The sequence below is a fragment of the Megalobrama amblycephala genome, linkage group LG5, assembly GCF_018812025.1.
Source record: "Megalobrama amblycephala isolate DHTTF-2021 linkage group LG5, ASM1881202v1, whole genome shotgun sequence".
In the NCBI taxonomy this organism is placed as follows: Eukaryota; Metazoa; Chordata; class Actinopteri; order Cypriniformes; family Xenocyprididae; genus Megalobrama; species Megalobrama amblycephala.
Window position 1 is genome coordinate 24,552,132 of NC_063048.1, and position 23,770 is coordinate 24,575,901.

General features: G+C 36.1%; 3 protein-coding genes across 7 annotated transcripts in view; 1 reads left to right on the forward strand and 2 right to left on the reverse strand.

Annotated features, from left to right (window-relative positions):
* Positions 1–1,551: 1,551 nt before the first annotated feature.
* eef1akmt2 (EEF1A lysine methyltransferase 2) lies at positions 1,552–3,974 on the reverse strand. Of its 3 annotated transcripts, XM_048191446.1 has the most exons (7): positions 3,847–3,974; positions 3,168–3,304; positions 2,838–2,903; positions 2,381–2,495; positions 2,144–2,251; positions 1,807–2,023; positions 1,552–1,727 (listed from the first exon to the last, which is right to left on the reverse strand). In XM_048191446.1, the coding sequence occupies exons 2-7, from the start codon at positions 3,272–3,274 to the stop codon at positions 1,630–1,632; spliced, it is 711 nt and encodes a 236-aa protein (XP_048047403.1). In that variant the 5' UTR covers positions 3,275–3,304; positions 3,847–3,974; the 3' UTR covers positions 1,552–1,629. The 3 variants fall into 3 exon arrangements, with proteins under 3 accessions (XP_048047403.1, XP_048047405.1, XP_048047404.1); XM_048191448.1 differs by lacking the exon at positions 3,847–3,974 and having other exon boundaries at positions 3,149–3,282; XM_048191447.1 differs by lacking the exons at positions 3,168–3,304; positions 3,847–3,974 and adding an exon at positions 3,020–3,147.
* On the forward strand, positions 3,865–12,816 carry abraxas2 (abraxas 2, BRISC complex subunit). Of its 2 annotated transcripts, none has more exons than XM_048191444.1 (9): positions 3,865–3,999; positions 6,057–6,147; positions 6,889–6,925; positions 7,346–7,412; positions 7,556–7,746; positions 7,972–8,094; positions 9,103–9,187; positions 9,881–9,998; positions 10,070–12,816. In XM_048191444.1, exons 1-9 carry the CDS (start codon positions 3,868–3,870, stop codon positions 10,525–10,527), a joined length of 1,302 nt encoding a protein of 433 aa, XP_048047401.1. In that variant the 5' UTR covers positions 3,865–3,867; the 3' UTR covers positions 10,528–12,816. The 2 variants fall into 2 exon arrangements, with proteins under 2 accessions (XP_048047401.1, XP_048047402.1); XM_048191445.1 differs by having other exon boundaries at positions 7,975–8,094.
* A 1,717-nt stretch (positions 12,817–14,533) lies between these two features.
* arhgap5 (Rho GTPase activating protein 5) overlaps positions 14,534–23,770 on the reverse strand; it is a 39,440-nt gene continuing 30,203 nt past the window's right edge. For both annotated transcript variants that reach the window (XM_048191442.1, XM_048191443.1), the window contains exons 5-7: positions 22,311–22,442; positions 16,659–16,764; positions 14,534–16,406 (exon numbers count right to left, since the gene is read on the reverse strand). In XM_048191442.1, the coding sequence (XP_048047399.1) occupies positions 16,091–16,406; positions 16,659–16,764; positions 22,311–22,442 (554 nt within the window). In that variant the 3' untranslated portion in view covers positions 14,534–16,090. The remainder of the gene's footprint in view (positions 16,407–16,658; positions 16,765–22,310; positions 22,443–23,770) is intronic.

The following is a 23,770-nucleotide window of genomic DNA, read 5'->3' on the forward strand; positions in this document are numbered from 1 at the left end:
AGTGGCTCAAATTATCCCTCAGAATGAGCTACCGTCTGTTTTGCAGTACAGTATAGTCACACTATAGCAACATTCTCACACATATTCTGTTACTCTAACTGCACTTGCCACCCCACGTCAAAACAGTACCATGAAGTGAAACGCACAGAAAAGTGCAGCGCAAAGGGAAAACAGTATCACGAGCTGACTTGACTGAAATTCATTAATTGGTAAGTGTGACCATGGAAAATATCTGTTGCAGAGATAAAATAAGATCAAAGTTCATAAGCTGTCATTGATTTTTGCAATTCTTTATTTTGTTTGCAAAACTTTTTCTCTCAGTACTTTTTCTTTTGCGATTCTTTATTTTTGTTTGCAAAACAGTTTTTTTTTTTTTTTTGCTTAATACTTTATTTTTCTTTTGCAAAACTTTATTTTATTTTGCAATACTTTATTCTTTTGCAAAACTATATGGCATGATTTTGAGTCCATAAAAATCAACATAATTCCTTGCGTCGTTACTCATGAAGGAACTATTTTAAAAATGCTCATTAAGGGGCATCAAGACCTAAACAAAAAGGTTCAAAATGCTGTAACTTTTGATTACTTTATGCTATCATCACAAAATTTGACCAGATGCAGCTCACATGTAGGGAAACTTCACCAAAAAAGGACTGTCATCCTACCTTATTTCCTTCCTGAGTTATTCCATGTCAAATAATAATAAAAAAAAATGTAAAATTACAATAAAAAATTATATATATTTTGTATTTTATGAGCAGTTTCTCAGCATGAGAAAAAAAAAATTATCTAAAAATGTAAAAAGTTTTCTATCAAACATTACCTACCTTTTTACACTATAGTTTTGGAGTTATGAGTCTTTACTCAGAAAAAAACAACTCTAAAAATGCCTTCAGGGCTTAATGTAAACTTCTGTTTTTATCCCTAGAAGGTGCCAAGAGAGATTCAAATTCAGGTCTTTGTTTTTCATTATATTCTCTAGATAGGGACGGTTATGAAAACTTCAGGTGAAGCTCTGGTCCGTGAAAATAGCTAAATTACTGGATGTTTAGTAAATGTATTAAATTATGTAGCACAAATAAAGGAGCTTTTGACAATTTAGTTAAATCGATTTTATAATTCTGTGTTAAATTGGCTTTTACAGTGCTGCCTGAAAAACAAACAAATGTAAACATTTAACAAGTTCTAATGCACTTCATTACAACCGTGAATTCTCATTAAATTTAAGTCCTTTGTATGGCCTCAATAGTTTCAGAATACATTAAGAAATATACAAGAAAAAAAAAATTATTACTCAAATCTTCAGACAAATCCAACATACAAAGACAAAAAATAACTATCTAACACTGTACACAGCAATTAACTTCATGTTTCTGTTATATATAAGACATCAACTTTATGAGAACAGTGTAAAAATGGACAATGTTAACATTAAATTTAGCTCAATACTGGCCTCATGTGTTCATCTCCGTATACTACACCAGTTTATATTTAACGGGTAAATCAAAATTTAATTACTTGCATTATCTTTATAATAAAGAAAAACAAGCATTTTCCAAAAAGAGTTTATTATAGAATTAAATCAATGGTATTACAATGAAAAAATTAACATTTAAAAAAACCTGAAGATCAGTCAATCTGTTTAAATACCAAAGCTGTCACACTGTTACCCGTTACACCACCAAACTGGAAACGGGGGGTGGGCAGCTCATGTACCAACTCAAAACCTGCAAGAGACAATTATTGTACAATCATTTCAGTATTTGAAACAATGTTAGTTAAAGAAATGTGCTTTAGCTCTGGTACCAGGTTTGAAGATCTGCAGCAGCTGCTCTTTGGTCCAGTTGCAGGAGGTGATGATGAAGAAGCTGCCAGGTTGCATAACAGTTCTTAAAGAGGTCACATAGCGCTTTTTTGCCTCCTCTCTGTCCTCTGGGCTCAAACTAATGGCATCAAATGTGCCTTTATCTATACATACATCAAAGCCCTTCAATTCTGTGCTGGGGTTCAAGAAATCCTCCACCTGAAGTCACATGCAAAACACAAAGACAAACAGAAATCATTCTTCATTCTGCGCTCTTTAGTAGAGCAGTGAATTTATTTACTTGATTTATGCGAGTTAAAAGCAAATTATTTCCACTACCTGAATTTTAACATTTTTTAAGCCTTCCTCTTCCAGAATATTTATAGTGAGCTCAACAGCAGCCTTAGAATAGTCGATTCCAGTAAGGTTTGAAAATCCATGCTTGGCCTTAGGGGATAATTCATGTGATTATCATCATTTATAGTTATACTAATTTACATTTTTATGATTTTAAAAAGTATTTAAATGAATAGAGTCCATAACTAAATGCAGATATACAGTGAACTTTTGACTTGCCAGTTCCACAAGAAACATCCCATTTCCAGTCCCAATGTCAAGTACGGCAGCATTTTCAGATATATTTTGTGCTTCCATCCATCGGATCACTCTGTTCATGCTTTCCTCACCAAACCTAAGGGTTGATCAGGGGCATAAGAATTGCAGTCTTTATATTGTCCTAAATTGCAGAACACAACTAACACACCAGAAGATGGTGCTGGTTTAGATTCATATCATAATATGCAAGGGCATTCATAAACAAGTACACTACACAAAAATAAAAATAAAAACCTTAAAAACAATGTATTCTGGATAATATTTGTCGTTTTCGAGAAAGTAGGATACCAGAATGTATCGTTTTTATGGTAAATTACTGTTTCAATGGAAAACAGCATTTTACTGTTTACATTTGTTTCTTTCTTTTTTTTTTTACAGTTATTTTTTAGAGTGATGTGACACAAAACAGCAAAATTACCATATTTCTCCCACATCTCCAATGTCTTTGTAAGTCTGCAGCTCTCTCTTATAAGCATCATCCCAGCTTCAAGGAAAACAGTAGAAAAGCCAGTTGGTAAGAAACACTTAATTACCAACATCAGTCACACTACATTCAAAGCAATCACTCAAAGCAATCCTGTTTGGTTTTATTTAACATACAGGAGTAACATTTCACTTGCAGCAGTTGCTGGGCAGAATATAAATATCCATGTGTGGTGTCAGAGAAGCAAAAACATAAATGTAACCCATGTGCTAATCTTTTCCCTATCATATGAGATCGAGTAATACCAGGGCAAAAATCTCTTACTACTCCTTTGTTCCTAGTTTTGACGGAGCAAACTCTTCTTCTGGTTCTGGACACTGTATTAGACAGTTTTCTGCCCCATGTATGCTGCTCATTGACGAGTCCATCATGACGTCCTGTCTCAACAACTTCCGGTGACACTTCAAAATAAAGGTTGAGAGTTGAACACTTTTATTGTATATTCAAAATTGAAAGCAAAGCGATACACATTTGACATGAATATAAAATAATAATGAAGGGTCTCAAAAGAAAATATATTAAATAAATATTAAAATAAAAAAACATACAGTTGACAAATGGTGCACTTCAAAAAACAGTTAATGAATTTGCAATTATGTAAATAATATGTCAGAATTTGATTATTATTGTTTTGGTTGTTCTGTTTTTTTTTAGCTATGCTTTTTCCGTCAGATAAGCATATAAATGTTATTTTTAACGTTTTATTTATAACGAATTGTAAGGTAAATACTATAATTTACATACCAAGTAAGTATATAAATGTATTTTTAATAACGTTTTATTTATAAAGTTGTAAGGGTTTCAAGGAAAATATTTTGTTTATATACCAAACAGATAAATGCACAACATTTTATTTATGTATTTATTAAAATATATCCTGTCAAACATAAAAACGCCTGTTCACATTTTAGGGTCAGCATTATGATATATATATATTTTTTACCTCATCAGAAGATGTTTATTCATGGACAGGCTGGACAGTGCGTGCGCAAAGGATTGTGGGCTCGGCGCGTATGTTTCCATCATGGCGGCGTCAATTTCGGGATACACTTTTAGTTCTGTGTGTTATCACAGTGCCAACAGCAATTCTGACCATGTAAGTACGTTGTCACCTGACTTTGAGGCTGAATGTTTAAGGGCACGATCGCATAGCGAAACAACAAACAGTTTATTCCATCAAATCAGAATTAATTCATTTCCCGGTGTCATCTTCCTGGTGTGGCTACAGAAAGGCTGTGTATCAAAACCTGGTGAGCTGTCTATCTAGACAGCGTTGGTAAGGATCAAGGGTGCATTAGAACATGCAGAATTCCAAGTCTTTGGTATTTTTGTAGTATTTCATGTCTGCGGCGCTTCAGATATCGTAATTCTAATAGAGCTGACTCAGAACAAGCCTTTGATGCAAAACTAAATGCGGTCTAGATAGGCAGCTTACTAGGTTTTGAGACGCAGTCAGGGTGACAGCTAGCAAACCTACAAGCCGACGGATTTTACAAGCTTGCCCGAAAGTGGCATTGCCGTTAATTCAGTGCATCATCTCTCGCTATCATTAATGTATTCTGCCCGGTAGCGTTCAGTGAATTAAATCTCGTCGACATAGTGTTATAGGTGTCCATGCCCCAAATGATCACATTAGCTGACTGGCTAACTTGTTTGTCAGCAACAACTGTCAAATGCAAACTTGAATGTGTAACAGACATATTGAATGAAGTATTCACAAATTGCTTAACATGATAATGATAATTTTTATAGAATTTTGCTATTTGTGTCATTCTCTCTAATGTAATATCTGAGACATTAGGAAGTAGGTGATCTGCCATTGACCCTGCAGGCTTCGCATAGTTGTCTTGAGCTGGTTGGTCAGGTGTTATGCTTAACCTGTTTTCAACCTGTCAAAGATATTACTTTTTTTTTTTACTGTTTTTTCCTTATTGACTATCAAAATGACAACCACTTTAGTTTTGATTTGAACGTATTTGTGGGATGGACTGTCAACATCTTAAAAATTTATATGTGGGCTTTTGATACAAAACCACCTTCATGACCTAATTTTATTTTAATTGTAAAACATAATCAGCCATTTCAATGCAATCTAGTTGCTCAAACTGAACACGTAAACGGCCATTGGTGCCTGGAGAACAAAGTTTCTGTTGTTCTTTCATTGCAGCAGTGAAATTTCTGTTTTTCAGACCTCTTTGTACAAATTTGCATTATTTTTTAACACATTTACTGCATGAATTCTGGGCACATTCGACTAACATGTACACTTTGGTATATCATGACCATTAAAGGTGCAAATTTCATGTTTTGTTTGTTTTTTAAACACATTAAATATCTGTATCCCCCTTTAAATGGCATTCAGCCTGTAAGGCAAAAAAAATAAAACAACTTTAATTTCATATTTTATTATTAGTAGTCTGCCTAACATAACTGTTGTGTCTGCTTAACTGAATACATGATGTTTACTAACCACTAACCACTTGACGCACTCATCTCTGACAGAATAATTCCTAATTGTAATATTGAAACAAGCATTTTCTGTAAAGCTGCTTTGAAACAATATGTATTGTAAATTGCACTATACAAATAAACTTAAACTGAACTGAACCCAAGTAGCCCAGATGGTGTGACAGCATAATTTTTGTTTATTGCTAGGAAATTGCTAAACCATACAAAGGTTTAAAGCTGTATGTAGTAATAGGGCTGTAATAAAAAATAATATTAATAATGATTACTTAATTTTTAAACAGTTGCATGAAGTTGTGGAAGGTGCCTATTCAGTTTCGTCCATATTTATCTTAAAGTCGGAATGAAACTGTAGCCTTGTCTTCCCTTTTGTGATGTGTATATTTGAGTGAAACGGCTTCTCGAACAAGAAAAAATGATTGTCCATTGGGAATTGATTGGATCGTTGGATGGTTGTGGTTTGCTATTGCTGTGATCTCATGCGAGTGACAGGTTGGCTCGGCCTCGTGCCAGTAAACACGTCATCAGAGAAGAGAAGAGATGTCACTGTGAGAGGGAGGGGAAGTTGTTTTGATTAAAGATTAAAAATGATGTGCATGGATAAATCATTTATAATAAATACTGCAATATTCAATATGCAAAAGTCAATTTTGATGGTACAGCAAAAATGTTTACTGACTCTTTTAGGAGGGCTTCCTGTTGGGAGAAGTGAGACAAGAGGAAACTTTAAACATCAGCGACTCGCACATCGGTAGCTCAGAATTCCTCACTGTAATAGGTAAAACCATGTTTGATTATTTTTTACTGTCTTAAAGCTACAGATACAAATGTAGTGATTTTCATGACCATTCTCATCACTGAAATCCTTGGTGGAAACCTCATTCCAGTCTCAGATCACAGACATAACATGTTTCACAGTGAGGACGTGATGACCTTCCTGTGCGTTATCAGTTCAAGATATGGCTGATGTAATCTGTTCATTCTCAACCATCCAAAGTACTGTAGCAGTCAGCCCTGGTTGTCAATAACCTGATAAACCACCCAACACTTCGACTGGATTTGTGTTTTTAAGTTTGTGTCAGCCAATATTGATGAGAAAAGTCTTGAGGCCTCAGAGATAAAGCTTCATACATCAAAGTAGACCAATTTTTGCTCAGAAATGCTGGAAATAGCTCCTCTCCAACATTAAGAGATCATGTTTTCTGAGTTTGGCGCTGCTCCCAGACCCCTTCGTCTCTGATCACTTTACAAAGAATTTCACAAAGGCCTCCAACATTAAATGTGGTCCTGGATAGTATCTTATTTTTGCAGTAAGAAGTCATAATGAAGGTCATGTAGTCCTCTAGACAACTCTGCTCATGACAGCATACTGCCTGCCTACTTTTATTTGTCCATTCCAAGGTTAATGTTGCATGTATGCATATGAATATTTAAATTTAGACCTTTTGAACTGTCACACCATGATTATTTTACTCAGATGTTGAATATAACTGATCACTTGCATTTACTTGCATTTCAGAGGTCCATAATCACGAACCTTGTACACAACTGTTTAGGTAAGAACATCCTGCATTGGATTTAGTAGGTTTATTGTATGTTATAAAAATATACACTATCATTTAAAAGTTTGGGGTCGGTACCATTTTTAAAAATGTTTTTGAAAGAAGTCTTTTATGTTTACCAAAGCCACATTTATTTGACCAAAAAATACAGTAAAAGGTAGTATTGTGAAATTGTTCTCTATACTACTATATTTTAAAAATATATTCCTGTGATGGCAAAGCTGAATTTTCAGCAGCCATTACTCCAGTTTAGTCACTTTTTGCAGAATAAAAGTATTCATTTCTTCTAAAAAATCTTTTAAAATCTTACTGCCCCAAACTTTGAATGTTATAAGAAAGATACATTTTCTTTCTTTCTTTCTTTCTTTCTTTCTTTCTTTTTAATCAAACTTACAGTTGTCTTGCATGTTGCAGCTTTTATGACTATGCAGGTAACGTCAATGAAGAAAATCTCAACAGAATCCTCAAGGATAGAAGAAAAGTAAGCAGTTACCATAAAATATGCATAAAAATGTGAGAGAGACAAATAAATTATTAACAGGTACCTTGACAGATACGTTGTGCCTCTTTGTGTGTTTAAATCAGCCGACCCACTTCACACTTCACTTTCTTCTTCCTGTGCAGAATGTTATCGGCTGGTACCGGTTTCGAAGGAACACCCAACAGCAGATGTCATTTAGAGAGCAGGTGATCCATAAGCAGTTGACCAATATACTTGGCATCCCAGATCTGGTCTTCCTTCTCTTCAGTTTCATCTCCACAGCCAATAGTTCCACACATGCTTTGGAGTATGTGCTCTTCAGGCCCAACAGAAAGTATGTACTAGCTATTTAATACTAACTTATGGAGATATGTAATCCTGTCTGGAAAAAAAAAATATGAAAAATCAAGACTCATTTTAACTTTAAAAATTATTATACTTATAATAATTTCTCTTTTATTGTTATTTCATAATACCATGCATAATGTTTGCAAATGGCACCATTTTGCTGATAACGTGTTTATGAGTGTTTCTGTTGGAATTCTCATATTTATCCCAGCAGGTATAATCAGAGGATATCTCTAAGCATCCCAAACCTGGGCAACACCAGTCAACAGGAATATAAAGTCTCATCTGTGCCGAATACCTCCAAGAATTACGCCAGTGTCATTAAAGAACATGGGTGAGGCAACCTGACTGCAATGTTCAATATTCTTATTGACATGTTACAGAATGTAGCTATAGGAAATGATTGTGTTTTTAAAGTTTTCAAAAGAAGTCTCTTATGCTCACCAATGCTGGATTTGTTTTATTGAAATTGCAGTAAAAACAGTAATATTGTGAAATATTATTAAATTTAAAGTAGCTGTTTTCTATTTTAATATTTTTTTTTAAATATTATTTATTCCTGTAATGGCAAAGCTGAATTTTGAGCATCATTACTCCAGTCTTCAGTGTCACATGATCCTTCAGAAATCATTCTAATATGCTGATTTGGTTGTCAAGAAAAAATATTATTATTATTATCAGTGTTAAAAACAGTTGTGCTGCAAAATATTTTTGTGGAAACTGTGATACATTGTTTTCAGGATTCTTCATCTTTGATGAATAGAACATTCAAAAGAACAGCATTATTTGAAATATAAATCTTTTGTAAATGTTGTTTCCCCCCCCTTTTTTTTTTTTAAAGAATCTAATACTTTTATTAGATTCCTTTAAAAAAAATCTTAGTGACCACAAACTTTTGAACTGTATTTTTATCTGAAAAAATAAGTGGTTGACCAATACTTATATCTAGAGAACTGGCTAGCAAAGTATAGCAAGGCATTCTCAAATTTGCTGACATTAAATATATTACTCAACATTTATTCATTATATTCATTAAATATTAAATAAATATTTATTTTACACAGGAATATTTGAAAACAGAAAATGTGCAGTATCCAATATCAAGTTTGGTATATTTCAGATCAATCAGCCTTGCCAATATTTGGTCTATCAGTAGAGAAAAAGATGAAACTTATCTGTTTTTGAGGCCATATATTTACACAGCTCAAGTCATGATGCTTATTGCAAACTACACAGCATAAAACATAAACTAGTGCTGTTTTTTTTTTTTTTTGCTGCAGTAAATACTTGAATATGTGATTGCTAATTACTATTACTACATTACTATTATTATTATTTATAGGACTGACTTCTTTGATAAGGATGGGGTGATGAAAGACATTCGAGCTATCTTTCAGGTGTACAGTGCCCTTCAAGAAAGAGTGCAGGTGAGTTACACAATTATACTGCTTAACTTTAAGATCAATCTAGGAGATGCTTGTAAACATACAGCACAGTTTGTAGGTCAATAACAAGGGCTTAACCTTAATGTTTTGCTCACCAGCCACTGTGGCTAGTGGTTTTCCAAAGTTACTAGCCACTCAGCATTTTCACTGGCCACAATTTTGTTGTAGGGAAATTACTTTTTATTAGGGCTGTGATGATACACTTAGCTCATGAGACGATACACGATACTGGGTTGATTGTTGCACTTTACAGCATGACCCTGTGTAATATTGACCAAATAACATTTAATTCAAATGTCCACTTAATCTTTAGTATTTTGCCACTTCTTTACGATAGAAATGCTACAACCACTGTCATTTCTTGAACAAGAATAATGAGGAGTTGTGGACATCAAATCTAATGCAAACTCAAAGCAAAGGTTTAAACTTTTATTTTGAAATCATGATGAACAGCAGTTCACAAGTTTAGAAACATATTGATGTATTCTCCTGTCTTGACATAGATTTATAAATGATTTACATTACAAGTAGCTAGTAGAAGTGACTGTGTTACACACCACTGTTGAAATCCAACAGCATTTGTCCTGGTAATAACATTTAAATGTTTTAATACTTGTCTAATGTTTAGCATAATGCTGAGGATGTGCTATCTATGAATTTTCTGTCATTCTGCAGACGGTGTGCTGTGAAGTAGATCAAAGTGAACGAGTGAGGGAGAAAATCCAAGAAGAAGTGAACAAACTCAAAGAGGAAATCGCTCTCAGGAAACGTAACAGCGCTGAGGAAGAGAGAAGTATGTGCTGATGTGAATTTGCAAAAAAAAGGAAAGAATTTCTTTTAAAATCGTCTTTATTTTTTCCACAGGACTACAAGAGGCAGCCGCTGTCACGCTTCCCGATAACTCTGCCCTTCCCGACTCCTCACACTCTTCGCTGACTCGAGTCGTGCTCTCAGGTCCCTCGGTGGAGCCCAACTTAGAGAGACCCGTAAACTCGTCGTCTCCACCAATCTACAGCACCACACTGCCTCCAGATTCACCAAGCGCTATACTGCTACCGCGGCCCCAAGCCGTGGGCTCGCCCGGCCACCCATCTCCCAGTTTGGGCCTGGGCAACGGAGACGGCTCGAGCTCAGATTCCCTGAACCGCCAGGCCACCGGCCAGGAAGACCAGGAGGATGAGGATGAGGACGACGACAGTAGCGAGTATGAAAATTTAGTTAGTGAGCAATTGCAGTCACCTTCCTTATCGGAAGCCGTTACAGTAGGACGACCGGCTACCCTGTGGCCCGACGGAGATGCCCACAGCCCTCCGGGCTCATAGTAATTGAACAAACGAACAGAACTACAGGTGATCGTGAGGCCGGTGGTGTTCACAACAAACAAGCACTTGCCTTTTGTGTCCTGTTGTACACATTTAACAGCTCTGTTCAGGGGACGTCATCGGGTTGTGACGGACTCCGAAGTGGTGATGGAATGATGTTCCCATCTTTGTGGACCGACGGACCCCCTTTTCTCCGTTTCATGCTCTTTGTTTGGTTGGAGAGGTGCATCCTGCTTATCTCGGCGTCTGCTACTCACTGGAGTCATTCAGTTCTTGCACCATTTACCTCTTGCACTGTTTTGCCTTCATTTGATCTGCGTTTAAATAGAAAAGCAAAGGGAAAGATGTTTTTTTGCGGCCTTCAAACACATCTCTGTGTGAGCTTAAACCACGACTTGTTCATTGTCTCGCTTCATAAATCTGAATGGACAAAAAAAGAAAAGGAAAAAAAATCAGCAGTTATAATAAGTGCTTAGGACTGCAGCTGCCTGACACTTGAACAGTTTTTGTTCTAGAAAATTTATTTTATTTTTGGTTTTATTAGTTATATTGGATTTAATTGAGTAATATAATGGCCTATTCATGGAGGGGGGGGGGGATAATTTTTGGTCAATGATTATATAATTTTCTTTAATGCTTGTATTTTTTTATGACATACTGTAGATCACTACTAATTTCATTGGCTTAAATCAAACATGTTTTTGTCCTGATGAATGAACCGATGATTATATTATATTTGGCTGCACTTCAAACTTTTACCATTGAGCTTTAACTGATTTTACCGGTTGTGTGGTTTGATGGAGCCAATCAGAAACTGGAAGGGTCAAAATGCAGCATCATCGATCTCAGGATTGTTTTACAGTAACCAGGACTGTTGCTTTCTCTCATCATTTTGTCCACGTCTTTTTTTCATTAGTTGAGAATATATGATCGCTTTACTCAAAGCAATGCAGCGGTGGATCAGTTTAGCGCTCTATGATAATGTGAAATAAAGATTTCAGCCATATGCAGCAGAACTTATAGAACTTATAGAAGCACAGTTTTGTCATCTTTTAGTTGACGTTTTGCTGTCTGATCAAACCAAAATGGCTTTTCCCCTCTAAAGTTTGCTTGTGTGTGAGTCTCAGAAAAACATGTCTGGGTTACTTTACCTTTATACATTAAATAATAATAATTTACCATTAATTAATGTTATATAAATTATATATTGAGTAAAATATTAATATATACATATGATTATCATTATTTATTCTCATAATACAGAAATGTTTTACTGTGTTTGTATAGGTAGTATAACATACTAGCATGATGTATAAATACATTAAGTTTAGTTTTTATGTTTTCATAACTTTTTTGCAATAAAGTTCGGGGGAAAAACAGAAACTGTTGCAAAAAAACTTGCAACAAAACTCAATGGTACAAAAACATACTCTTCATTGTTTTACATACATGTATGTGAAATATGATTAGGACATGTTCTTGTGAGATTCACGCATGTAGTGCGTATTGCCAACAATTTGGGCAAATTGAATTGAGATTGAGGAGCTGATGGACTTTTTCACCCAAAGAATTCAAAAACTAATTTCTTTGTTTTATCTCAGGATTTGATGCTCTGACTTTTATTTTGGCAGAGGCTGTGAATGTCTCACTTTTCATTCAGTATATTTCTCCAGTTCTATGTAGGACAAAAAAAACAAAAACAAATGTTTGCTCCCTGGCATGAGTGTGGATGAGTACACCGACAGATGATTTAGTCAGCTGTATCATGTTGAAATGACCGTCTGCTTTAAATGTTTTAAATGTTTCTGCCTTTAAATGTTACACATCTTTATGCGTAAGGCCAAAAAACACCACCGCCCATGGATTTTGGTACAAATCTGAAAGCGTTTAAGTGAACAGTGACACTGATATGGTGAAATGCCACGCTTAAATTTGATGTTTGTTTGGACAGCTGGCAGCCAGTCCCTCAGAGCTTTAAAAAAAAAAAATGTGATTTTATCATATTAACATGTTCCTTAGAAAGTTTTGAATGAGCATAAATGCCACTTAAGATGAGGAAAATATATATGCATATACACATACACAGTCTGATTTTTTTTTCTTAACAAATATTTACTATTTATGATTAGTCAATTCATAGTGACCTATTCTGAACATCTCAATCACAACTCATTCAGTGTCAATCCTGCTGCCATATTGCTTTTTGCCTTCCTCTAATAGATGCTTTCAAATCTGATAACGAAATAAATCAAAATGTGGCAGTGTGCCATTTTAATGGGGAAATAGCAATGATGTGATTGTCGTTTTTATTGTCAGTTTAGTCAGATCGAGCAGCTGTAAGTGACTAACATTGTTCCCATCAGAACTGAACTGAACTCTCGTGTTTTAGTGCAGTCTGTGGTTGGCAGCACTTCCAAGCATTAACCGTTCCCATTTACTTCTGTCATAAATTTTCCACCATGTTAACAAATACAATGCAAATTCCCAAATATACAGTTAGCAAACACATATTTTATCTTTAGCATCCTTTGGTGGCTAATTTGCCCATTGTCATCATTTACTCACCCTCATGTAGTTCAGACTACTTTTTTTCCCTGTAGAACACAAAAGGAGATATTTTGAAGATTATTCATGCTACTTTTTCCACACAATGAAAGTGTATGGGGATCAGGTCCTGTCAAGCTCCACGAAGGACAAAAACACTATAAACACATCATAAAGCTGGTCTTTATGACCTATGCTTTATATTGTAATTATACTATATTGTAAGCACTATATTGTATTGATATCTTTATGTCATGAAATGACAGAAATTTAAGTTGAGGTCGTGGACAGGACATTCACGTATAGTATGGAAAAGAGCAGCTTGAACATTATGGTAGTCATACAGGTTTTGAAAGACATGAGATAATATTTTATCCAGATTTATGTTCAGTAATCACTTTTTCTTTTTTGTTTATAATTTCATTCATTAAAATGATTACTATAACTATAATATTTGAATAAAAAGATTTTTTAGCATACATAAATATTTGTTAAATAATAAGGAACATTCTTTAAAAACTGGCACTCGACGGCAAATTTTGGCGTGTGATTTGCTAACCTCATATTTCACAAGAACTCCACCTCCAGCTAAGAATAACTATATGATTTGTTACTCTTTACACAAGGCAAAGAAATTTGAGAGATCAAATATACGAGTTCGAGAGTAAGAACAATCCCCCTTTCACTGTATGTGACCCTTTCAAATTCTCATCTTTGATGGCAAAAGCTTCAGCCGACTCCTGAGAAAGTAAGCTGCTGGAACATGACTTCCTTTCAAAGAAATGTCGAATATTTTATCATATACACTAAATTTTGTGCTTGAGGCTAGTTGTGTTAGCATCTTTGTTGCAAAACATAAACACTGAGGGATTGTGACTACTGCCTAATAATGTAAACAAATCAAATAAAGTGCAGTAGCTACCGCACGCTTGGATTGAGTTGTGTAGTTCATATCCTCACCTCAAGGTGGCGTTCCTCATCCACAGGTCTGCAGCGGCGCTCACTGACAAATGTGCGTCTTTCATAGGCGACTTTATGCCAAACCAACATTGCAGGCAGGGTGAAGTTCGGCTTCTTTTAAACTCCCAGCAGTCAATCTTAAGGTAAGGTGATTTTATTGGTCACACAATAAGTCCCATTAGCTAATGTTTGTTAATATATCAACAATGAGCAATGCATTTTATACTGCATTTATTAGTCTTTGTTAAACTTAATACATTGCTGATTGTTAGCCAGCTCAGGTCCATTAATAATGTTAACATAGACATAATTTGATTTGAATAAGTTATTATTAAATGTTACAATTAACATTACTCTATTTTAGAAATGGGAGTGGTATATTTTTGGTCTTTGGGCTGGTTTTGTTACGCAGATCTGGCAACCCTGGTTGCTGGGGACATTTTAAAGGCACGCTACCATTGGTTGGTTATTTTCTTCACTGAAAAATAACATCAGGCAAACATCATTTGTCAAAATCATTTATTTACTATAATACATAGCAGATGATGTTAAAATATTTAGTTTGTACATCATATGAGGCAGTCATATGAACATAATGTTGCTCTTTTTTTTAAAACTACACTAAATGGGATCCTAGCAGCTGCACACTTACCCTATTGAGCCCTTTCCTCCGTTTTAGTGAGTCAATTGAGATAAATCTTGTCATTTTTGTTCCCATCCATTCACATACAAGCTCTCGCATCACAACTAAACATCTCTGAGTTGTGCTGTATTCCACACAAAGACTGCAAGCTTTCTAAACAGCATCTGTTACAGTGGAACAAAATTCAGTACCATCTAATAAAAAAAAAGAAAAAAAAGTTTTATTCATATAGGGAATTAAGTACAGTCAATGGATCTAACCCCAAATTTTAATACATCATACCACAAAGAGATCTGATTATAGGTTTTACAAGATTATACAGAGCTCCAGTACCCCGTGATTTTTGTTTCAACAGCCATCAAATGATGCCGCCTTTTATATATATTGTATATATATATAGAGATATTTATATTTTCCTATTTTAGGGAAACAATTAAAGCCAAAATAATGATATTAAAATTCGAACTATGGCATGACACAAACAAACATATATAACAATTTTACCCCAGTTTAATGTTCCCTTAAACAAGTTAGGTTAAAAAAAAAAAAAGTCTTGCATAAAAACAGTTAAGCATTTACGGGTTTTCTCCGCGCTTACTCTTTCAGTTATTACAAGTGGCAAAGAACATGCAAATTCAGTTCACAAAATGAATTAACAGAACCATAGAAATTCTAAAGATGGTCTGTGGAACCGAAACGAACAAACATGAAACAAGACGGAGATAACCAGGCGTCTTCTGAAGCCTGGATCTCTGAGATGTGCCAAATGGTTGCAGTGGGCTGTTTCCCTTTCTGTGGTTTCCAGAGTACGAGGGGCTCCTGGCTCAATGTCTGTAGGACAAAGTGCATCCTAGGCAGGCGCCCCTGATTTTATAAACTCATGTTAGTTCAATCCCAAATGCCTTGGGATACCACCACCCCAACAACGACTGCTGTCTTTAAGATAAAAATATCCTAAAAATATATCTTTAGTCCATTGTGAAATAAAAAGGGGACAAACACAAGCAGAAAAATGGCACACTTTGCCATTATGGCAAGCCGTGCATGTGGTGTTGGTTTTAGTGAGTGACTGACAGCTCCATTGTCTTTCAAAACAAAACAAAATAAAAGTTTTATAAATATATCTTCCTTAAGTTTGTGATGTTTGAAATTAGTCAATCTGCACATTTACTGTCAAATTTACATTGACATTTTCTTTACAATTTTTCTTTACAGTTTTTATTCGCTCTCATTCAGTCTGGCTAAGGAACAAAAAAAAGGGAAGGAAAAAAAAAAAACAGGAAAAAGTCTTTTGCAAGTCACATTTTTGTACGAAAAAAAAAAAAGAAAAAAAAAAAGATTTTTCACTTCTTATTTTAAGAGGCTTACACGCACACATACAAGCATGTTGCAGTCAGCCAAATGTGAGCTGGGGGTCTATATGAGGGGTTCGGGGGGCAGCGGGTGCTGGATCTGCTGTGGTTGGAGGGGAGGAGGGAGCTGCAGGGCCAGCAGAGACTCCAAGCCGTGGCCGTGTGGAGGAGGAGTCCCCTCAGCACTGGAGGGCTCTGTGATGTCACCACCATAGAAGAAATACTGGCACTGCTGGATGAAGGTCTCGATGACAGACTGGTTGAGTTTGGTGGTGGACAGCGTGTCCTTGTTCTCAAAATCAGGCCTCATGAGCGTAGGCCAGAAACAGATGGAGAGATTGTCGGCCGTCATCAACGTGGTCTTACTATGCTGACTTACCCTGGTGGAGGAAGGAGATACAAATGAATTTACAATTTAACTATTTTTTTACATATATATTTTCACAAGATATATTAAACAATTTTGTCTTACATAATATAGTTTCATAACGTTAACAAAATTGGGTGGTGGTGGGGGGATTTCTGGGAATCAACCTCTTTATAAATAACAATCACTGGTATGAATTATTTATCAACAAAGCATAAACAAAGAGAAACCATTTTTACTAAAGAGGGGAAGGCCAAAGCTTTACCTGTTGAGGTGAGTGATGACATATTTGAAAACTTCGTAGTTCACAGGAGGAAATTTTCTCACGATTTCCTTAAGCACCTGCAGTCTTTCGTAATGGTCTACGATTTCTAGAAAAGGACACATTGAACAAACTCATTAGACAGAGAAATGAGGAAATTCAGAATTTAAAATAGTTGTGGCAACTCCTTCCAGTTGATACAAAAACTTCCTGCTAGGGTTTATTTTGTCATAGTAAGTAGCTATTTATACATTAACCTGCTTATTACTTATTAAATAAATAAATTACTAAATAAAGACATGATTTGAGTTATGTGAGAAAGTGATGCAAGACAAATCTAGCAATATTTGTTAATATATATATATATATATAAATAAAAGCAATAAGGTACGAGAGACTGAGCTGTATCGTGAATAAGTCATGGCTGAAGGACGTTGTTAGGCACGACGCGAAGCAACCCCTTCAGCCATGACCTATTCACGATACAGCACTAGCCTCGAGTACCTTATTGCTTTTATAAAACGGTTACCACACAATACAAATATTAAAGACAAAAATATGTATCAATGCAACTTTCATCAAGTAAACTTTCACTAAAGCCTTCCTTCCGCCAGAATAAATAGTCCCTGACCGTGAACTGTAACAGACGTTACATTATTATGCCATTAGATGGCGGCAAAGACCGTCTTTTTGAGTGTATCAGTCAATAGCGAAGACTTTTACATTGAAAAGACTGAATTGTTGTGAACACGGAACAAGACGCAACTGATAAATGCTTTGACTAGCGCTGTCAGTCACGGGAAAACCCCTTAACTGTTAAAAGGACAAGATAATACATCGAACATTTAAACTGATTTTTTATTATGAACATAGGACTGACCTGAAGGAAAATGCTAAATCTGAATGCAGGTAATAAAGTCGCTCAAAACAAATTATTAGATATTTAATTGTACATATTTCCCCTTGTTTTTATGCTTATTTACCTTGTAATCTAATGCCCACTTAAAGTTAATCTTTGTGAACTAGTAATTTAATAACACTGTTAAATGAAATTGTTAAACTTCAAAATGAATATTAATACTGTACATTATAATGTTGTGATGCATAACTTCACTTGTAGCATTTTAAATGACTGATTTTATTTTTTAGTGTTTTATTTTTAAAACACAGAAGTTATATAAGGATTATCTTTATGGTCAATATCTGTCCATCCCTATATATTATACAAAATTTTTTAACCGCAAATTGACCCATCAGAATCCAGCATTCAGAGAGATGTGCAATCAGTGGACAAAATTCAACAAGAACTGAACATGGAAAACTAAGAAGCACATAAGAAACCACTGTATTGTATACACTGTGTATTTATTGTATTTTGTATATTTTATGTTCACGTCACGTCTTGTGCACTGTCTGGAGTATGTACCAAAGACTTTCATCCACCACTTCTGGTGGTGTGACAATAAAGGTGATTTGATTTGAAACATTTCATCTTTTCCAGCAAAAAGACAATTAAGAAGATTTGCAGTTGTGTGTTAAACATCATCAAAAAGAGATTTCTCTATAAGATGCAATGAGCTACAATTGCCTGGCCGAGAACATGCGAGGGGAGGGAGAAGATAAAGATGAAATATCAGTATGTTCATAGAGAACAGCATCCCAGCACTTTATTTCATTTATCTACAGCAGCAAGGATCAGAAATAACGAGGAGTATGTCACAGGGGGCCCTGGATTAGATTCAGCACTCGGAAGCATCAAACGGAAATGCAGATGCATTTAAATGACTTCTCAGCTACCTTGGGCTGGGATTAGACGGTGCGGTGATAGGATTAATATTGAACGTAGCTGAAAGCAGAAACCGGTATGCAAAGGATAGAAAAAAAACTTGACCGTTGAAAAGACGAGCATGTCTCTACTTGATCTCATAGTTGTAGCAGACACACTTCCTGTCTTTCTTGTAGCCGCAACCTGTGCTGATGTCACAGGTGAATGCTGTTTCACTAAACCCACCTCATTTTACCTCAACACACTGCCAGCTTGTGAAGACTAATGTATGAATGAGAGGCTGAGGTCAGAGCTAGAGTCAGACATATGATTACAGATGGAGTCAACTGCAGGTTGACTTACGCCTTCTTACACTAGCAATAAAATAAAGTGCTAACCCAGATCTCAATCCTTGTGTGAAATGTGAAAATCAGCACATTAGAAGACTTGAGTAATGTCTGCTGAAAATTTAGCTTTGCCATCACAGGAATAAATTCCATTTTAAAATATATTTTACCAGACTGTCTAAATTGTTGGTGAAATTTTATTCATGTCTGTAAATCACATCAGATTTTGCATGATCAAACAAAAAAAAAAAAAACGAAACTGAACTAAGTACACCCTGATTTGGTACAAAAACACGCTTCAAACTCACAAAACTGGTAGTGTCAACACTACTGAGAAAAAAAAAGAAAAATTCACACACTTTATTATTTAAAGGTATGGTAGATCTTTTTCAGAGAGGCTCCCACTCTCCCTTCAGAGCGTCTCCAAAGCCACGCCTCCTCCAAAACACATGAACACGTACAGCAGGGAGTAAAAAAAAAAAAAAGTGTCACGAGAGACGGCGTTAAACTACCTCATGTCTCAAAGCACATAACATTACTATAATAATGAACATAAACAACTTAAAGAGCACTGACCTGTACAACCTGACTGCTGCAGATTTATTTCGGCGTTGATAGTGCTGCCATTGAAATGCATAAATTCGAGTCACAAACTGCTCCAAGTATAACGTCACGAGTTTTCATCCCTTTCAAATTACGGTAGTTATAGCGTGAATGCAGCATAAGCTCGTTATTTTGGTACAGGAGGAACTATAAAACGTGGCTGCTGTTTTGGTTGCGGTGCTCGTGACTGACGTCTGTCTTAACTCTGCATAGCATGAAACGCGCTAATGACGTATGATGTCAGCGTGAACAGTGTGCACGAGGGTATGTAAAAACATACGTTGACAGGCATCGTATCCCTTTGATCGAGGGATATGATCGGACTAACATTTTATGGTCCTACGCCTTCCACAGAAATGCATATAAATACTTTTAGACCACTTAAAGGGGTGGCTCATTGCGATTTCACTTTTTTAACTTTAGTTAGTGTGTAATGTTGCTGCTTGAACATAAACAGTATCTGCAAAGTTACAGCGCTGAAAGTTCAATGCAAACGGAGATATTGTCTTTTAAAGTTATGGAAGTTTAACGCCTACAAAAATAACCGGTTTGGACTACAACGAGCTTCTTCCCGGGTTGGTGACATCATAAACCCTGCAAAACACGCCCCCGGGAACACGCAATAAAAAGTGGGTGAGGCCATGTGGCAGAGCATGTGGAAGCAGAAGAGTTGTGTACACTGGACGCGAGCGACGCGTCAAAAGATAATAGAACCCATTATAATCTGTGATATTTTCTACACTGGATGCGGCACTGAAGATAGCTTCCAGAATCTACACGAGTTCAATGCTGGATTTGCACAAATGCTATTACTGAAAGAAGCAGTTCCCACTTTAAAAGCAGAAGCTGCTGTTTATTGGCTTCAAACTGTAAGTACATTTTATTGTTTGTACGTGTCTTTTAAACGTATAGTTCTGTTGCTGTTTTTGGTTGCATCTAGGGATGTCCAGATCCGATCACGTGATCGGAAATCGGGCCCGATCATGTGGTTTCAGACTCGATCGGAATCGGACGTTACCTCCCGATCAGGACTCGGATATATATGTATATATATTCTCATTATTCTTAACACATCTATAGTGATGCGGTGGCACAGAGTTAGGCCTGTTTCACACTGCAAGCGTAAGCGGCGCGTGAGTAGCGCATTTTTTTTTAAGCGTGCATGTCAACCAACGGATGCATTCACACAGGCAGCAGGAGCAGCTCGTAAAGCGTCAGGCAGGAGCGTCGCGTAAGCAGCAGTGCCGCGATCGTCTCGGCACCGAGTCTATCCCTGTGTCTCAATCAGCTCCCTAGCTCCCTAGGTCGTGAATCAGTATATAATGAAAGTGAATGTGGCTGATACCCTGATCAGTGCCCTGACTACTGAACCAGGGAGCTGATTGAGACACACGCTGCGCTGCTGACGCGTAATTAAAGTGAAAGCACACTTTTGATGGACAAAATAAATATAATTTCACACAAAAAGTGTTCAAAATGCACACAATACGCATGTCTAATGTGTTTTAACAAGAATTTGAGTATGACAGAAAAGAAAATTAAGAATCAAAAATAATAATAGAAGATTTACCCATTTAAACTTGTTTTTTATTATTCAGTTTGGGTTAAAGTATGGTGTATTATAAAAAACTAAAGTAAACTAGCCAGAAAATATGATATATATAAACATTATTTTAGTTATTACACAGACTGCAGCATACCCAAATCAAACCAAATATATTTGTTTTTATATTAGACTTTTTTATATTTACTGTTGCACTAAAGTGAAGTGAAGTGAACAATTTATGTTATTTATTACTTGATTGTTCAAGCTACCTCACAGAAGTGCTCTGTTTGTGATTAAATAAAAAATAAGGAACGTCCTGGAACGTCTGGGTTTTTTTTCGCTCTTTTTTATTCTTTTTTTGATGTATTATAGAAGTATCGGATTGGGACTCGGTATCGGCAGATACTCAAAATCAAATGACTCGGACTCGGACTCGAGGGCAAAAAAACCTGATCGAGACATCACTAGTTGCATCAAGGACGTAAACAAAGACCAATGCGTTTTTGCTTTGCTATCCAGTTAGCTAAATTCTACAAACACCAACAAACTTCTATGTTCATAGACAAACAGTTGTTCATGCTATAAATTAAACGCTACCTTTACAAAAATGCTACTACTCAGTCATGTATTCGGCTACAGTAAAGTTTTAATCAGGATAAAATCGTATATTGAAAGCTAACAAACAGCAGTGACAGCATCTAAACACTTTGACACAAATACAAAATGAAATACCATTTATAAACGTCTTATAGCAGCGATTGCAGAGGTTCTGCTTGACCCTCTTCATCTGGGTCTGATTCAGCTCAATTTGATACAGCAATATAGACGCCATTATTTCTATTTCCACTGAAGCAGAAGCACACGTAACAGGTAATGGTAAGGGGCGTGGCGCTTCCGGAAGCTTCAGCGAATCCTGAGCGAATCACGATACACTGGGCCAGCTACCCAATCTGAGCACATTGTGTATTTTGGAGGGAGCGGCTTCATAGACCCAGGAAGTCAAACGAGCCATTCGAAAAACAATGGAAACAGAGGTATAGAATAAATGTAAAATATATGAAAAATACAGCGTTTTCAAAAAAACAAAGCATTAAGTTAAACTGTTATGTTAAACTGCGCCCCAAAAACACAATCAAGCCTAGAAAAAAAAACACTGCTATCGGGTTGTGAAGAGACTTTCAACCAGCATAACAAAAAATGTTTTGCAAATCACGTACCCTGCCCTTTAAGGTTTGATAAAGCATACTACACCGAATGCTACACAACTGTCAGGTTTAATGAACATTTTGAAACAATATGCAACTAGTAAAATGAAACCATTCTAAAGCAGTCCGTTACCACAAACCTCAGACAAAAGAGGAAACGATTGAGAAATTTAATGAGTCGATACTTACTGGCTGCTTCCACTAGCTCTGGATGGAGAGAGTATGGTATGAGGGGGTCAGGGAGGTCAGCAAAGAAGGCCTTTAGGGCCCCAGCCACGGCGTTCACAGCTACATCCATCACTATCAGGTCAATGCTGTGGTCTGAGAGAAGAACGAAAATAGTGTGATCTTGTGTAAGCATCCAACTGCCTTTATCAGTGTTGGTAAAGCCACTAAAACAGATTTAACGGGACTGAGCAGAATAGAAGGAAAACTATGGGGGGAAAACAGAAAATAAACAGGAAAGAGAGGAGAAAGAGAGGCTGTAAGAGCCGGGTTTAAGGTGAAATGACAGCTGTCAGATTAGATCTCTCTGCAAAGTCACTGAATGAACACAAGAAGGGGTAAAAGCACCCAATTCACAGTATCGTGAGGATGGAGAAGAATAAAAGAGAGAAAGACTAATGGCTCCAGGCCAGTGGGCAGGCTGATGCCTATAGTGACTGTTTTGGGCAAACGATGGCTCACTGAATGAATAATGTGGTCACTCGGCTGAAGATTTTCCAGAATGCAAATATAATAAATTAAGTAAAAATGAGAAAGAGCTTTTGCTAAGCGCAACCATTTTGATGCCATTGTTTTTAACTCAAGTGTTACATAACGTGCTAAAAGGTGCTTTTGCATGGATGCCAGACTTCCTTTATGAATAATCTTATCATTTGATTCCTGTCCATCAAGTTCCAAAGGAGAAGATAAAAAAATGAAATGAGATGAAGTAAAAGATTGCATTCACTGCATTATCTACAATAGTCATGGTTATTTATTATATAAGCCATTTTTTCATTGAATTTGCAAAATAACTACTTTATGATGTAAACAGTTTCTGTGAAATAACATTACTTATGGCATGGAATACATTCGGTCATACCGCCCACCGCTAGCCTGTAACTGCCTCAGTATATCGTCAGCGTAGTGACAATTTAGTTCTGAGCTTTAAAAAGAGAACATAACAGATCACTTTAATGTATCACAAGGAGATTTAAGCTAAAAACGTCCTGCATAAGCTAATAACTAGTGCAAATCACAGCTTGATGGAGGCCTGCAGGCACCAAGCCAGTCAGAAGCCACAAATGTCAAGTTTGTTTTTACAGGAATGGTCCATTTACAGTGTGACAGATCATAATTGTGTAATTCAGGGCCTGTTTCTCATCATTCATGCTGGTGAGTGTTGCTGAGTATTCACTAGTCTTGATAGTTATAAGTTAGAAATTAAAAGAAAATATTGCATACAATACGTGTAACGCATTACAAAGTGATTAATTACTGTAATTTAATTATTTTTCCCTTAAAAAGGTAAGGGACTATTTTCTGTAATTTAATTAGTTTTGATGCCATTGCATTAAATACTGTATAGACTATAAAACAACTCTACATAAACCAATCTAACGTCAAAACTAAACGAGTAATTAATACAGTAATCTGATTACACT

Excerpts from the sequence above, each read along its gene's own strand:
- eef1akmt2 (XM_048191446.1), bottom strand. The coding sequence starts at position 3,274 with ATGATGGACTCGTCAATGAGCAGCATACATGGGGCAGAAAACTGTCTA. Across the intron at positions 2,904-3,167 it reads AAACTAGGAACAAAGGAGTA|CTGGGATGATGCTTATAAGA; the intron begins GTAAGAGATTTT and ends TTTTCCTTGAAG. Across the intron at positions 2,252-2,380 it reads GGATGTTTCTTGTGGAACTG|GCCAAGCATGGATTTTCAAA; the intron begins GCAAGTCAAAAG and ends TTATCCCCTAAG.
- abraxas2 (XM_048191444.1), top strand. The coding sequence starts at position 3,868 with ATGGACAGGCTGGACAGTGCGTGCGCAAAGGATTGTGGGCTCGGCGCG. Across the intron at positions 8,095-9,102 it reads AGTGTCATTAAAGAACATGG|GACTGACTTCTTTGATAAGG; the intron begins GTGAGGCAACCT and ends TATTATTTATAG. Across the intron at positions 9,188-9,880 it reads CCCTTCAAGAAAGAGTGCAG|ACGGTGTGCTGTGAAGTAGA; the intron begins GTGAGTTACACA and ends GTCATTCTGCAG.